Source organism: Spea bombifrons, chromosome 4, assembly GCF_027358695.1.
Source record: "Spea bombifrons isolate aSpeBom1 chromosome 4, aSpeBom1.2.pri, whole genome shotgun sequence".
Taxonomy (NCBI): Eukaryota; Metazoa; Chordata; class Amphibia; order Anura; family Pelobatidae; genus Spea; species Spea bombifrons.
In genome coordinates this window covers 73,900,054-73,915,650 of record NC_071090.1, presented here as the reverse complement: position 1 = coordinate 73,915,650, position 15,597 = coordinate 73,900,054, and the positions used below count along the sequence as shown (strand labels likewise).

At 38.9% G+C, this 15,597-nt stretch overlaps 1 protein-coding gene across 1 annotated transcript in view; it reads left to right on the top strand.

Moving 5' to 3' along the window:
- Positions 1 to 15,597, top strand: part of NPTN (neuroplastin) — a 37,140-nt gene that overhangs the window by 18,035 nt on the left and 3,508 nt on the right. The window contains exons 6-8 of the mRNA XM_053465026.1: positions 3,105 to 3,378; positions 10,389 to 10,410; positions 11,284 to 11,353. Of these exons, the coding sequence (XP_053321001.1) occupies positions 3,105 to 3,378; positions 10,389 to 10,410; positions 11,284 to 11,344 (357 nt within the window). The 3' untranslated portion in view covers positions 11,345 to 11,353. The remainder of the gene's footprint in view (positions 1 to 3,104; positions 3,379 to 10,388; positions 10,411 to 11,283; positions 11,354 to 15,597) is intronic.

The following is a 15,597-nucleotide window of genomic DNA, read 5'->3' as shown; positions in this document are numbered from 1 at the left end:
TAAAGTAAGACTTCATTACATTACATCTAAGCCTCTGACTTTCTAGTTTAAAATTGTGATCTCTTGTCTAACATTTCTCCTCTTTTGTACTATACCTCCCTCTTGTACTTTGAGAAAACCCTTTTGATGTTTTTAAATGTGATGTGACTGTACACAAAACTCTAGGTGATATCGGACTAGAAGTCTGTAGAACTGATATCCTCTTTCTGCCACTAAAGCATCCTGCTTGCATTTTCCAACCATTTTGTTTTTATTTTATGTTCTATTACACTTAATTCCTCAATAATGACTCCCAGTGGGTCCCAGTACCAGTCTCTCAGGTCTTCCACTAGTAATAAGACATTGCTCGGAGTATTTTCTATTAACTGCAACCTTATGTATACTGTCACTCAATCATTGCCTTATTCAGTCACCTATTTGAATACTCAAACCAAAATGCTGCAGTCCTATTTGAGTCTCCCGTAAGGCAAGGTATCAGGTGCCTTACTAAAATCTAGATATGCTACATCTATTACACCCACATGCTTTATTTTCCCAACCCTGTTGGCTAAAGCGGTTACAGTTGTGTGAAAAATTGTGTGTGAATTTTATGGTTTTACATTTTAGGACATAATCACAATCTGTTCCTTAGCAGGTCTAACAATTAGGTAAATTCAACCACAGATAAACATGATTTATTCAACAAAAATAAAGCTAAGATGGAGAAGCCATGTGTGAAATATGAAGTACACCCTTACTGCTCCCATAGGAATTAATAAGCTAAGTAGCAGACAGGTGCTGCTAAGCAAATGCAATTGATAAATTGATCATCAGCAAGTGTGGCCACCTCTATAAAAAAAAAAAAAAGAAGTTTTAGCAGTTTGCTGGTCTGACTCATTCAATTGTGTGTGTGAACACAATGACAAGGAGGAAAGACATCAGCAATGATCTTACAAAAGCAATTGCTGCTGCCCATCAATCTAGGAAGAGTTATAAAGCCAATAACAGGACAATAATCCAAAACACACCAGCTAACATACAACAGAATGGCTGGGAAAAAGCATCAAGGTGTTGTTATCCCAGTCAAAGTCCAGACCTTAACCCAATTGAAATTGAACTTAAGAGAGCTGTGCAAAAAAAACCAGACCCTCGCAAACCTTAATTAACTGAAGCAATGTTGTAAAGAATAGTGGGCCAAAATTCCTTCACAACTATGTAAGAGACAGAAGTAATCCTTTTTTGTAGGACTTCAAGTTATTGGTGCTAAAGGTGGTTCTACAAGCTGTTGAACCTTAGGGCGTACTTTTGTTTTTCACATATGGCTTTACCTATTTTTTTTTTTTGATCTGCTAAGGAACAGATTATGTCCTGATGTGTAAAACCATAAAATTCAAAGAGGGTGTACTTTCTTCACGCAACTGTAGGTTTGACCAGGATATCCCTGTTTCTGATCTTACAAATCATTTACATCCAGATATTTAACAATCTTTTCCTTTATAGTTTCCCTACTGCTATGCAAGACTTAAGGGTGTGTGTTTTAGTATAGTCATCTCTGCTATTTGTGAAGTGGTACTACGATTGCCGATTTGCAATCTTCTGGAAAATATCCTGTCAATAGTGACGCCTTGTGTTGATGGTTTTACCGCTACTGGAACTTTATCCGCATTTACACATCTTCTATGTTTTGTCTTCAGCCCAACTATTGCTTATTTAATCTTTCATGCATTTAATGATGCATTTTTTCCTTACGTCTAGCTTAGTATTTAGTCATCTTTACAATATTCAGGGTCTGCTTAGAATTCCTAAACTCAATTTTGTAACATTTGTAGAATGACAATCCTTACTACTTAATGCAGTGTTGTGATTTCAGTAAAACATCCCTTTAAATTTCCCCTCAACCCCATCTAAAGCTGCCCAGGCCTCTACCTACCCCTGTCCCTATATAAAACCACTCTGATTGGAGCCCCAGCCCGCATTTATATTGATATCTGACAGTCTAGCATGCCCTCCTTTCTTGTTGGGTTGTATACAAGTTGTTTGAGAGAATCCCTATAAAGAATATTGAATATCTCCACTTCTAGCTGAACCAGTTGCTTGTTTTTTTCCCATCTTGCATTATGGAGATTAAAGCACCACATATTGCTAATCAAGATTACAGTGAGAAAGTCAGGCTACTTTCGTCAAATAGCAGATGCTAAAACTCTGGTTGCTTTGGGAATCTATCTATCATCCTATACAAGCTACCACTTCACTTATTTTTAAAGGAATAAAAACTATTCGTATTCTTACCATGTACCAGATTAACTTTTTCACATAAAAGGCAACCTCCTTCTTACTATAATTTCTGCTTACAGAGGACCCCAGTCATTTTAATTTCCAGGTATTGGTAATCACTACCGGGCCCTGGAGTTATGCCAGACAGGGGAGCCCCAAGTGCATGGAATGCAGCAGCCGGCACAAGCTGCTGTATTCCATCACCTAGGACAGGAGTCGGCAACCCCTGGCACGCATGGCACTCGGGATGCAAATGAGCGGCACGCGGGGCTGCCAACTGTTATGGCCGGACTGGCCCACAGTGATACCTAATCTAACTCCTCCTCCGGCGCCTAATGAAATTAAAGGGGCCGGCGCCGCCCAATGGCCATGCCTCAGCACTTCGTCCCACGTCTTAAAAGGGGTGGGGCGGAGAGCTGAGGCACGGCCATTGGGCGGCACGGTGAGTGTACGCCAGCCTCTTTAATTTCATGAATGCCGGCCCCCACCAGACACCAAGGAGTCCGGGGTGTGGGGGGCCCTTAACAGATTCTGGCACCGGGGCCCTGAGGCTTCTAGTTATGCCCCTGGTGATACCTCTTGTTATTGAGCCTATCAATAACATATGCTTGTTTGTCTTTTTACAGTTAAAAGTATTTTCTGCCTGTGAGTTTATATTGTGCTATGCTGCTTTATGAGACATTTTTAAAATTCAAAAATAACCGCAAAATGCATGGTTAAAGGCTACTGATCATGTAAAATGATGTGATACACATTTACTTTGCGTTATTCTATTGTTCTGTTAACTTGATTATTGCTGACCTGACAAGTGAGTGTGTTAATGAAGATACTCAATGCTTTTTCATTTTTAGGAGCTAAATAATGCAAGTGGGCGCATCTTTATCAACAGCAGTGATAGCTTCACCGAGATGAAGATAATCAACCTAGATATTAATGAAGATCCAGGCCAGTACGTGTGTAATGCAAGCAGTTCAGTTGGGTGGAGCAGCAGTACCACCATCTTGCGTGTGCGCAGCCATTTAGCTCCTGTTTGGCCCTTCCTTGGAATTGTGGCAGAAATAGTCATTTTGGCGGTCATCATTGTGGTTTATGAGAAGCGCAAGAGGCCGGATGAGGTGCCAGATGGTACGTAAGGGGGGCTATACGACAACTGTTTAATTTAAAGCTAGCTTGAACCTTTAGCATGTACTAAACCCTGGTTAGGAACAAAACAGCTGAGGTACAAAGAGTTGGTACATTTATATATGGAAAAGTGGAGTAAAGTCCAACAAGTTTATTTTGTAGATTCGTAAATACTAAATACAGTACTCATTAAGCAAAAAATTAAACTGCCGATGACAGACATTTGTCAGTTCTCTAACTCCTTTATGGCCACTTTATGGTTTTCTGGCCACTTCCCCATATGTTCAACCATGATTTTTTTTTTTTTTTTTTTTTTTTTTTAAGACACAAATTTCTTTTTTTTTCTGGAAGTTGGGCCACCTTTGATAACTATGTTCCTATATGCTACGCAATATTGGCAAAAAAAAAAACTAAGCTAATTTTTTTTTTTCAATTTACCTTAGCATTTCTAGAGGAAAAGTACCACTGCAAAAAATGAACTATAGCTATGTTCAACATTCCCCCAATTACAGTAATACCTCTACTCCCCCACTCCAGGTGGGGTCACCTGTGACACAGCTGGAAGGGAAGGTCTCACAATGTTTTCAGGTATTCAAAGAGTGCAGGTGAGCTAGAGTGCAGTGAGCACTGGTGCAATCAGCATGAAGTCATGCTAGCTGTTGCTGGCAGGGGAAAGTCCATGCCGTCTCCCCAATTCATGCACCTGCATGGACATTTTGCCACAGGTGGTGCAAAAATGTGGAGATTCTGACTAAAAGGGACTTATCTGTAGATGTACATCTATGGGGTCCTCATATTAAACTTGGTCTAGGTTGACATTGACACTGTGTATTGGAAAGGAAGCTAAATATTTAAGCACAGTATAGTGTTGTGCAACCACACGTTGATTTGGTTACTGTTTTCTACCAAGGTAATTAAAGGAGTCTATTTCACTAAAGAAATACAAGACTACCATTTGTTTAAGGCATAGATAAAAACACAAATAACAAAATAACTACTCCCTTCCTTGCACTGGCGTCTTCTGAAGTAATTTGCTGCTATGAGTGTAGCACTCAGATACTCCTATTAGTTCACTCATGGAAAATGCTAGGTGGTTTTTATTTATTTGTTTAAAGGTGTCATATAACAGGTCTGCAGATAATACCCTTTATTCTCTACTTACCTATGAGTTTGCCTAATGGTCGTTTGCACCTGAAATGTGAATGTGCTTTACTGTAGGCAGTGTTGAATCCAACACTACACCTGATGGTCATGTCAGAGGAAATGTTGTTGGTATTTGCTGCCTTGATTATCGGCCTACTTAATGAGAGTGCATGTGTGTTAAGCTGCAGAACAGAGACTATTTGTTATCTCCAAGGTTTGTTTTAGCATTGTGGACTGGTGTGGGGGAATGCATTATTAACACCAACAGGGTGTCTGCAGGAAATTAAGCTAATAAGGGTTGGTTATGGGCTGTCAAACTAGCTATCATGGAGGCTTAATGATATATTCACTAAAGTGAGTTTGCAAGTCTGTTCAACATTATTCACATTGAAAGGTTGACTGGCAACAGTTGGTCTTTCATAATGTATAGTATAGCCGAAGAGTTGATTTAAAGTTATACTTCTAGCTTTTCTTGAGAGAAGCAAACCCATGAACCAACTCCCATTTTAGTGAATGAACCCTAGGCTTGGAGAGGACAAAGTGAAGAAGAAAAAAAAAAATAGACCTCTTCTTGCTAGGAAGATGGGAAGCTGACATACATGGCTTTCATTTTGGTTATTCAAAAGCAATAACAAGTAAAATTGTAAAATCCAGTATAATACTCTTTTGAATCTATTAAGAATGCCCGATTCAAATTTTACAGAAAATTTCTAGCAAACCTTATCTGCACATTTTTTTCACTTTCACATTTCAGGTAAGTTCTTAATTTCTTTGTATGAAATTAAGTAAGTTGTTCCTTCTGGAATAACTTGAACGGTTTTCTAATTTTTCACATTAAGGTTTGTATGATTCCTTCTTTAAGACTGAGCCTATGTCATCTTGCTGTGGGCATGGAACACACAGCTAAAGTATCTTGACTAATCAAGATATAGCTTTTGCATTGCGTAAAAAGTAGGATGTTTGCAGGATTTACTGAATGCATTGTAAAACTAACACTTTGTTACCAAAATCATTTTCTGGATTTTATTTGTCATTGGAATATACACAGAATTAAGCATGCATAGTTTCATTCTGTTAACCTGACTGGCTCTGGGGCCTCTGACAAAATAGAAAGTTAATAGTGTTTTTTGTTTGTTTTGTGAACCATAGCAGTGCATTTTCATCAAGGATCATGTTAAGTTTTCTTTTGGCTTAACCTAGTTACCCATGCAAAAAGAGAGCTGGACTGTAGCTCTAATATTAAATGCTTTGATTCTTAACTTCTTGCCATCACACTTAGTTACAGCTTTCTAGGTAATTGGGTGCAATTTAATTTGCTGGTTCAAGCTAGGCCTTGAAGCAGGTGATTGTTTATTGGATTGTGCCTGGCCTTGGACTGTGCACGACATACTAATTGCATGTAACCAGTAGATGATCTAAGTTATCAAATATGAATGCTCTAATTGCTTGACTTTAGGAGATCTCAGAAGTGCAAGATAACATTAACTTAGACAGGTTCTTTTTTTGCTTTACAATGTTTGGCAATTTCACAAAGATTGACCGTTTTATATCTGAGAATTACAATTGACAGTTCTCTAGAATCTTATAATAGAAACGGGAGTTCTGTTCCATATGTGCATTTTTTTTTCTTAAGGTTTTTTACAAAACTCGAGCAGGATGCAATTGAAGACTATTAACCTCAGATGACTAGTAACAACTCTTTTTTAGTTTTTAAAAAGGTTGTATAACAGCATAGTAACTAATCTAAAGACCTGGGACTAAATACAGCAAAAGTTTTAGACAGGTGTGAAAAATGCTGTAAAATAAGAATGCTTTCAGAAACATGTTAATAAGCTTATTTTTATCATTAAAACAATGTAACTGAACAACAGAAAAATTTGAATATTTGCCTTTAAAACAGCATCAATTCTACTAGGTGCAGTCGCATGGATTTTGTAGGCATATAGTTAGGTGTATGATTAAACAATTATACCAGACAGGTGCTAATCATCAGTTTAATATGTAGGTTGAAACACAATCATTAATCTAAGAAATAATTCTTGTAGGAGGAATAAAACTGTGGGGAACAGCCAAACTCAGTAACAAGGTAGTTATACTGCATTAGCAAGGTGTCTCCCAGGTAGAATTTCCAGTACAGACAGGGGTTTCCAGATGTCCTATCCAAGCTTTTTTAAAGCACCACCAGAAACTGGCAATGTTGATGACCATAGACCCAGTGGCCAACCAAGAAAACTTGGTGCAGCAGATGGAAAGCACACCATGCTTGCTTCTGTTCACAATCAGAAGATGTCCAGCTGTACCATCAGCTTAGCATTGGCAGAAAAACACACCCTGGTAACACTCATCTGTCTGGAAAAGCCTGAGCAGAAGTGGTCTCCATGGAAAACCTTTTGCCAAAAAGCCATACACTGACATGTCAGCAAGGCCAAGCGACTCAAATATTCATGGAAACACAGGAACTGGGGTACAGAAAATGGCAGCATGTACCTTGGAAAACTTGAAATATTTGGAGGTAACAGAAGGCAGTTAGCCGAAGGGTTAGCGAGCAGTACAGGAATAAGTGTTTGCAGGGAACAGAGAAGCATGGAAGTTCCTCACAATTTTGGGGCTGCATTTCTTTAATAGAGATGGGTATTTGGTCAGAGTTTATAGTCTCCTCAATGTTGAAAACTACAGGCAGATACTTGTCTATTGTGCAATACCATCAGGGAGGCATGTGATTGACTCCAGATTTATTCTGCAGCATGACAATGACCCCAAACATGCAGCCAAAGTCATTAAGAATCATCTTCAGCATAAAGAACAAGGAGTACTGGAAGGGATGGTATGACCATCTGTCTGTTGTTCTTCACATCTTTAAGAACCACAATCTGTTGAGTTCTTTAAACTGTGTGCAGGTGTACCTAGAATAATTGATGCTGCTTTGAAGGCAAGGGGTGGTCGCACAAAATATTGGTGGGATTTAGATTTTTCTTCTGTTTTGCATTTTATTAAATGTCTAAATTTTTTGAAGCATTTAACACCTACCTAAAACTTTTATACAGTACTGTATGATAGTTTGCGCATTTATTGAAACATTATGTTTGTATATGTAAGATGACATTCTACTTTTTGATTGGTCTGCTTGCTAGATGGGTAATTTGAGTCCTACTGGTCAGAGAACACACTCCTTATAACACGGACCCCTTTTCACCATTGCTTCCTTTCTGCTTCACATTCTGCTTGCCTTCTCTCAGCAGCACAGATTGGATCAGAAACTCTGGTTTCCCTTTCAAGGGGTGTTTGTTTTCCTGGTTGGGAGGGGGAATCCAGGACACCAGGTTCTCAAATATTTGTTGGTTACTGTGACTTTTTTTTTTGTTTTTTTTTTTTTTTTTTTTTTCCCCCTTCAATTGCATCAAACCCTAAATTATATGGTGGTAAGTGAGAGTTCTGCATGCTTTTCAGTTTGTCTAATCTTGCTTCCGTTGTTGGGACTGCTCAATCCCATAATGTGAACACTGAGTTTCCCTCATCCACTTATCACAACTAATTTTCTGTTTGGGGTGTTTGTTTTATTTTGATAATTTTGTGTTTCTTAAAACGAAAAGTTTCTCTAACTTCCGCTTCCTCCCTCTTCCCTCCTCATGTCACTCAGAATCTCGTCGTTCTAGCAACGAGCAGCAATACACCAAGGCACTAATACAATCTAAATTTAGGTGATGTCCCCAATGAAACTGAAGTGTTTGGGCAGCATTTAATGTTAAAACTGAATACAATTGTATATGTGATATTCAACATAAATAAAAGTCAGGTTAGTTAAGAGGATTGGAGCCTTTAGGACAAAAACCGTACAAAAAATAGATTTCTCCTAATGCACTTCAATACAACCTTATGGCAAAATAATTCTAACTGGAAGAAGTATGTTGTATAACTTAACTATGGAATGCCACTTTAAATGTCTTTACACCATGGTAATAAGTACGTTCTTATATAATCCGTAACTTACTTTGTTATAGATAATGATGTGATGAAAAACGGACCAGTTGACCCTAGTCTTATATTCTTAAACACTTCATTACCGGATTATTTAATATGGATTTATGTACTTCCCAATGCTTTGACTTTTTGTGTTTGCTTGTACTAAAGTATATGCCAGGTATCTTAATACCTTGCTCTCATCTCTTTAAAATTAAGTGAATCCCTTCATAGTTTGTTGGAAATGCATAGTAATGCTGTGTAGACTTCTAGGAATGTTTTAACCGCATTAGACAGCAATTTTAAGTATAGCATGCATGTCTGCCTTTTAACAGGTCATACATTTAACGTTGATAAATTGTTCTGACTTGTGTAGAACATGTATTTTTTTTGTATGGCAATTTTATAGTAATTCACACTCACTATTGTGAAAGCATAAATAACAGTTCTTCACGAAGCGGACATTTCCAAACTAGTCCTTTAATTACTACCATCAGGACAGATTTTAGCATCATACTGCTGAGGACCGAAGACTCTTCCAACATGGTAGAGTCTAAACTAAGAAGGGACATCATAAGATATGTCCCATGTGTGAGCTGTTTGGGAATCTATGGTGTAGAAACGCATAAATAAATGTATTGATCCATAGTTAGCGTTCTGTGGGAGCAAAGGTGGCTGGGTGAGGAAGAGGCAAGAAGGGTAGCTTTCACATATGTGGTACTGTACCCATGTCAAATGTGTTGATTTTGCACCTCTTTGTGAGTTAATGCCCTCCCCCCTGAAGTAATACATTTTCTACCAGTGAATGGTTTGGGTATTTTGCCTGTTTGTGTGTACAGGAATCTGGTTGCTGTGTGTTTTCAGGCCCTTTGTGTAAGTGTAGTATTCCTGTGCATCAATACAGCACGTCTGACTTTACTGTCCGTTTTCAAATGCATTTGCCAATTTTGGCAGACATCTGTGGGCAAAGATTTGTTGACTGTTTATGCAGTTGTTTATTTGTTCATAGCTTTTCCTTTTTATATATAAAATTTATCATTTTTGTATTTTGTTTTTCGCCAAGATACTTGTTCTTTTTGGCTACCTGTTGACTCCATGCGTTGCCAACAGGTAGAGAGGGAGTAATACTGATTTTTGATCATATTACTCCCTTGCTTATGTAGGTGCCAACAGTTTCGGATACTGTAACCTCCATCATTTTGCTTCATGTGCACTAGTCTCCTTGTGGAATCCTGCTGTTAATTTCTTCAAGACTTCAGTGAAAATCCCCTAAATTTTACAGCGGTAGAAATGCTAGCAATCTTTAGGGATTCCAAACTTAAGATGGGAGTGTATGAAGAAAAAATAGGTTTGAGTATTTGTGGGTCCTTCAACTATAGGAACTCCAAAATAATCGAAACATGCCATAAGCTGTGCAGGTACAAGAGAAGAAGTAGCTGAAGTCTGGCGGGGAAAGAAGTGGGATGGTACATTAATAATTTAATGTAATCAACTCTATACTTTAGACTAAACCCTCCACTCCTGTTTAAGTAGGATGCCTAAGTAGTGATGTCTAGTAACCAGAAGTGTTGCGTAGATTGGATTCTACAAAATAGTGGGTGAACAATTACACCCGCAACCCCACTGCAAGAAAACAACCAGCAGGATTTTACAACTGAAGTATTGGGTTTGTCTTGTCATTAATCTTCTGAGTGAACCACTGGAACTAGAGGACAACAATCTGTCCGCTACAGTTGCAGTACTTCATGGTTGATATCTGGCTTAAATTTCATTTTAAATTGCATAACCAGCCATTTATTAGTAAAGTTCAAGTGACTGAAGCCTCCACACAGCAAGTGTCAGATACTCCTATGTAGATTATTATCTTGTATTAACAACTGTCTTTCTTTTCTTCTTGCATTGCTGTGCTGCAGATGATGAACCAGCTGGACCAATGTGAGTATACCTGCTAATTTACATTGAACTTTTTTTCAGCTTTGAATACATCCTATTTAAAGAGGATTCACAAATTTTCCCCTACTAGTATCTGATTATATGGTGACTTTAATAGTCTAGTTCTTGCATAATGGGTTTTAGCTCTGTTATCTCAGCCCAATCTAGTAGAGAAACAACCTGACTCTGTATCATACTGCCTGTGGCACACAATGCAGTGGCTCAGTTTTCATCGCCCATGCAAACACTCATGAAAGTCTGAGAAATGGACTTCATTAGCATTGCCATAAACATTTGGCTCAGAGCCACCCGAAATAGAACTCTCAACAATGGCAGCCTCCAGACATGCACCTTTTTTTCTTCAACGTTAACCTGCATAACTTGTTTTTTTTAGGGATAAAAGACCACCCCACAATGTAACAGCAGCAAAATAATGCACACATTTAATAAAACAAGTGAAAACACAATTCACAGCAGCAAATTTTTCATGCACTTATCTGAGGGACAGCAGCAAAGAAAACTTACAAAGCAAATCAACTATTTGCAACTCCTAATAGTCTTAAGGGCTATGAAAGCCTAGATAAGCTACATACTGCCAGTACATGACATATGTACACAACATGAATGCATTCCATTAGCTGCCCTACATGAAAAAATTAAATTGATATGACAATTTAAGTTCCTTGTTTCCATCATTTTCCATCATTTTCCCCCAAATAAAGACTTCCTTGATTGTATATTTTCAGTCTGTTTTTTACTTTGCTGGAGTAAATAGGTTTTGTTAGGGAGTTTTTAAATGTGTATGTGCAATGCCCTACCTATCAGAAAACAAATTCTCATGGTTACATTTTAATTGTGTGCTTCTGCCTCTTGCAGGAAAAGCAATTCTACAAACAACCACAAAGATAAAAATTTGAGGCAACGGAATACAAACTAAACCAGCCCTGTAAGTATTTGCCCTGCCAAATGTATAGTATAGTAATTGTTTTGGGTTTTTAATGGATACAAAAACCTTTTTGTAGGCTCCTGTAGAATTGTCCAAACCTCCACCTCCAAACTAGAAAATGGATGGCCTCAGTGGTGAACCTCTAACAGATCTAAATACCATAGTTACTCGATAAGGCTAGGAGGACCAGGATCCTCCTATTTGGCAGCCAGTGGGCGTCTGCACGATGCACGCAGGCAACCTCCTCTGCTGCCGGGGCTTCTATGATGGAGTGCAGGCATGACATGACCTGCAGGGGCTTCTATGGTGGAGCACCAGAAGAAGTACCAGCCTGCGCATACGTTCACTGGCTGCCAGAGAGGAGGATCACCCGCAGCACTACAGGAGACCTGGATCCTCCTCTGGCAGCTGGTGACCGTCTGCGCAATGCGCGCACACAATCTCCACTGCTACCCGACACTTTTGAAATCAGAATACTCATTTTGATAACAGGACCTATTCTATCTTGCCATGATGCGTGTTCAGAGATTATAATGTCATATTCCCCAGTGTTTGAGAATACAGGATTTCAATTTGGAACGCAAAAAATGCAAAAGTTAGCAAGCTGTATTAAAGAAGAAGCATTTGATATTTAATAGCATACAGTGCCCATTTCCATTATGCAACAAACATTTGCAAAAACTACACCTCTTGGCGCATCAAATGAGGGGCTGCATGTGTTTCTAGTACAAACCTGGAGCGCGCAAGACACAAATGAACATGACGCTATTTTTTCTAACCATATTTTCTAGCCAAAGCGACATATTCCATCCTTTTGTGCACTCAACTTTTGTCCTAGAAATACATGTAACCCCTCATTTGAAGCTCCAAGGGGTGTAGTTTCTTGAAATGTGTACTTTATGTACCCTAATTTAACTTCCCAGATGTCTAGACCACTAACTTCAGATATGGCAGAATCTTGTTAAAAAATTGTCTTAAAACATTTAGGGGCGATGCCTGCAATTAGACAGCTCTAGACTGCTGGGAAGTTAAATTATGGTACATAAAGTATCAGTGTGATCGGTGCAGGGGGATCGCGGGGAGGGGAGTGAGAAACCATCTCTCTCACTCCCCCTCCCGTCCTGTAACAGAAAAGCTGGAAGAAAAAAAAAACGTTAGTCATTTAAAAATAATATTAAATAAATCATTAAAATAATAATATAAATAATACTAAAAAAATTATAATGTGAGCTGTGACATCACTGGCATGTTCAGGAGGTCCCTAGGAGGACCTCTAACCATTACTGTGTAAAAAAAAAAAAAGAAATATAAAAAAAACAAAAAAATGTAAAAAAAAAATAAAAAAAAATATATACAAAAAAATAAAAAAAATTCTTAAAAAAACCTTACATCCCATTGCCCTAGCATAACATCTAGCCAGTATAACCCTCCTGCCCCTGTTCACAACCACCAAACCCGTTAAGCCATAGGCATAAAAATTATACAAAATTGTACACCTAATAGTATGCTCCCTGGTGCTGGGAAAGTCTGGGAAATCTATATAAATTAGGTATTTCTGAAATCAGGACACCTGAATTGATAAACTTGGAGGGGATTTTCCATCACTTTACCTAATTTTGTGAGGATTCCGTGGGAAAATGTAAAAAAAAATTAGTTTATTTTTCTAATCTTTGCTAGTTTTTACTAAATTTCTCATTCTAAATTTTCAGCTAATCATCCAACTATGGTATCAAACGAAAGCTCTATCTCTCCTTGAAAAAACAATATATAGTTTACATGGGTACACTATTCACAGGAAAAGAGAATCATCGCTAAACCGACATACCCCAAAAATGGCAAAATTGCTCTGGGCTTTGAGGTACCAAAAACCCCTGGGATTTAAGGGGTTAAGGTTGTCAAACAACTAAACACTGGGGAATATGACGTTATCTCTAAATATAGCAAGATAGAATAGGTCCTATTATCAAAATTATGAGTATTCTGATTCATTCTAGAACTTCTCCATTATCCATTATCCCTACTTTAACCCCTTCAGTACCGGGACGTACCTGGTACTTCCTGGTTAACAGTCACCGGTAGACCGGGACGTACCAGGTACGTCTCCTCCAAAAAACGCCCCCACATCACCACAATCGCGGTGATCGTGGGAGCGCTGCTGCTGCTGTCTGCCCAGGACTCCTGGGCAGACAGCACAGCCTGTCTAAGCCCGCCCCCAAGCCTACGATCACTCCCACGGAGTGATTTTGTAGGCAGAAACAGCGATTGCAGAAAAATCTGCAATCGCGGTTTCAGCTGCCACAGGCAGCTTCAGGGAAGGGGGGGGGTGTTGAATGGGTCCCCACACAAGTGTGGGGACCTGATCCAACACCCCCCTGCTGCCTGATCGCTCCATGAGAGCGTCAGTGCAGCGTTAACCCCTTCAATGCCGCGATCGCGGTATTGAAGGGGTTAATCCCGTTTTGTAGGGGGCTCTGCTGCTGGTGGTCTGCCTGGAAGCCCAGGCAGACCAGCAACAGCAAAAACGACCCCCCAGAAGTCCTCTGATCAGTCCTGTAGGACTGATCAGAGAGATTCCTCCCCTACAATCTCCAGTCTATTGGAGATTGTGTCCCAGCTGCCAGAGGCAGCTTCAGGGACAGGGAGACAGGGTTCTTTGGTCTCCACATGAGTGTGGAGACCAGCCCCCCACCCCCTCCCTTGCTCAGTTAACCCCTACCCCCCCTCTTCCTCAATTAACCCCTTCAATGCTGCGATTGTGTATGACCCCCCCATCGCAGCATTGCAGGGGTTAATATTAGTCCCCACAAGCTTGTGGGGACTAAATATCAGTCAATGCTGTGCTTCAATGGAGCATCAGCATTGAAAGAGTTAAAAAAAAAATAATAAAGAAAAATAAAAAAAATAAATAAATAAATAAATAAAAAATTAATAAAATAATAATAAAAAAAATTAACAGCACTGACCTGAAAGTCCAGGGTGCTTCCAGGTCAAATGCTGGGCTGATCAGATCGCTCCTAGCCAATAGGAGTGATCGGATCATTATGGCAGCCCATGGATGACCCTGCTCTACAAAGAGAGAGGGGTCATCTAGGTTAATTATGAAAAAACACAAATTATTAATAAATAAAAAAATCATAATTATTACCTGATCACTTGTCGGTGACATTTTAAGTCGCTGATTATTGATCGGTCTCCCTGATTGATGTCAGCGGCCTAAACCTGTCACTTACAAGTAATCTGATAAAAAAATTATTATAAAAAATGTAAATGCACATGTTCCAGTTTTGCCCTCATAGCTTCCTCAAAAAATGCATGAACCATGCATGTGAGGCCTTGTTGGACTCATGGGATGTTGGTGAACAAAATGTGGTGTTCTTCCACTGTTGCACTTATGGTGTGCAAGAAATTCAGTGCAACATTGAAATGTACGCGTTAAAAATGCAATAAAATAATTTCCCTGTGAAGTTTGGCAGACATCAGTGAAGAAATGGCTGGCTGAAAACTGTCAAAACTACCCTAGTTGAACACCTTGACTCGTCTACTGTTCATAAATATATACTTTTATGGGGTAATTTACAGTGGGGGGCTTCCAAAATGTCCCAAATGGGATATGGGCTCAGCAAACCAATTTCTGAAAATTCCAAATTTGAAAACGAAAATGCACATGTTCCAGTTTTGCCCTCATAGCTTCCTCAAAAAATGCATGAACCATGCATGTGAGGCCTTGTTGGAACCGGGGGATGTTGGTGAACACAATTTGGTTTTTTTCTGCAGTTGCACATATTCTATACAAAATATAATATAAAATCTAAAGCAACATTGCAACATATGCAAAAAAAAAACAAAAAAATATAAAAATACCTCAAAATTTGGCAGCAATTGGCGATAAAATCCCTGTTTGAAAAGTGTCAAAATGACCCTAGTTGTACACCTTGACTTATCTACTGTTCATAAACATATAATTTTGGGGGGATAATCAGTATCTGTGACAACTATTGCAGTTATTAGACTACCATGCCAAATTTGAAAAAAATTGCATTTCAAAAACGTGATGCATGCCTTGCAATATTTGCCCTATACTGGTCAAAATAGATAAAAATCCTGGCCATGTTGGGTGGTTTCCAAATCAGGACAACTTAATGAATATATTTGGGATAATTTTTTCCCATTGGTTCAATGTGTGTACAATTTGTATGTATACAAAACTGTAAAAAAATGCTTTTTTTTCATTTTTTCCCCACTTT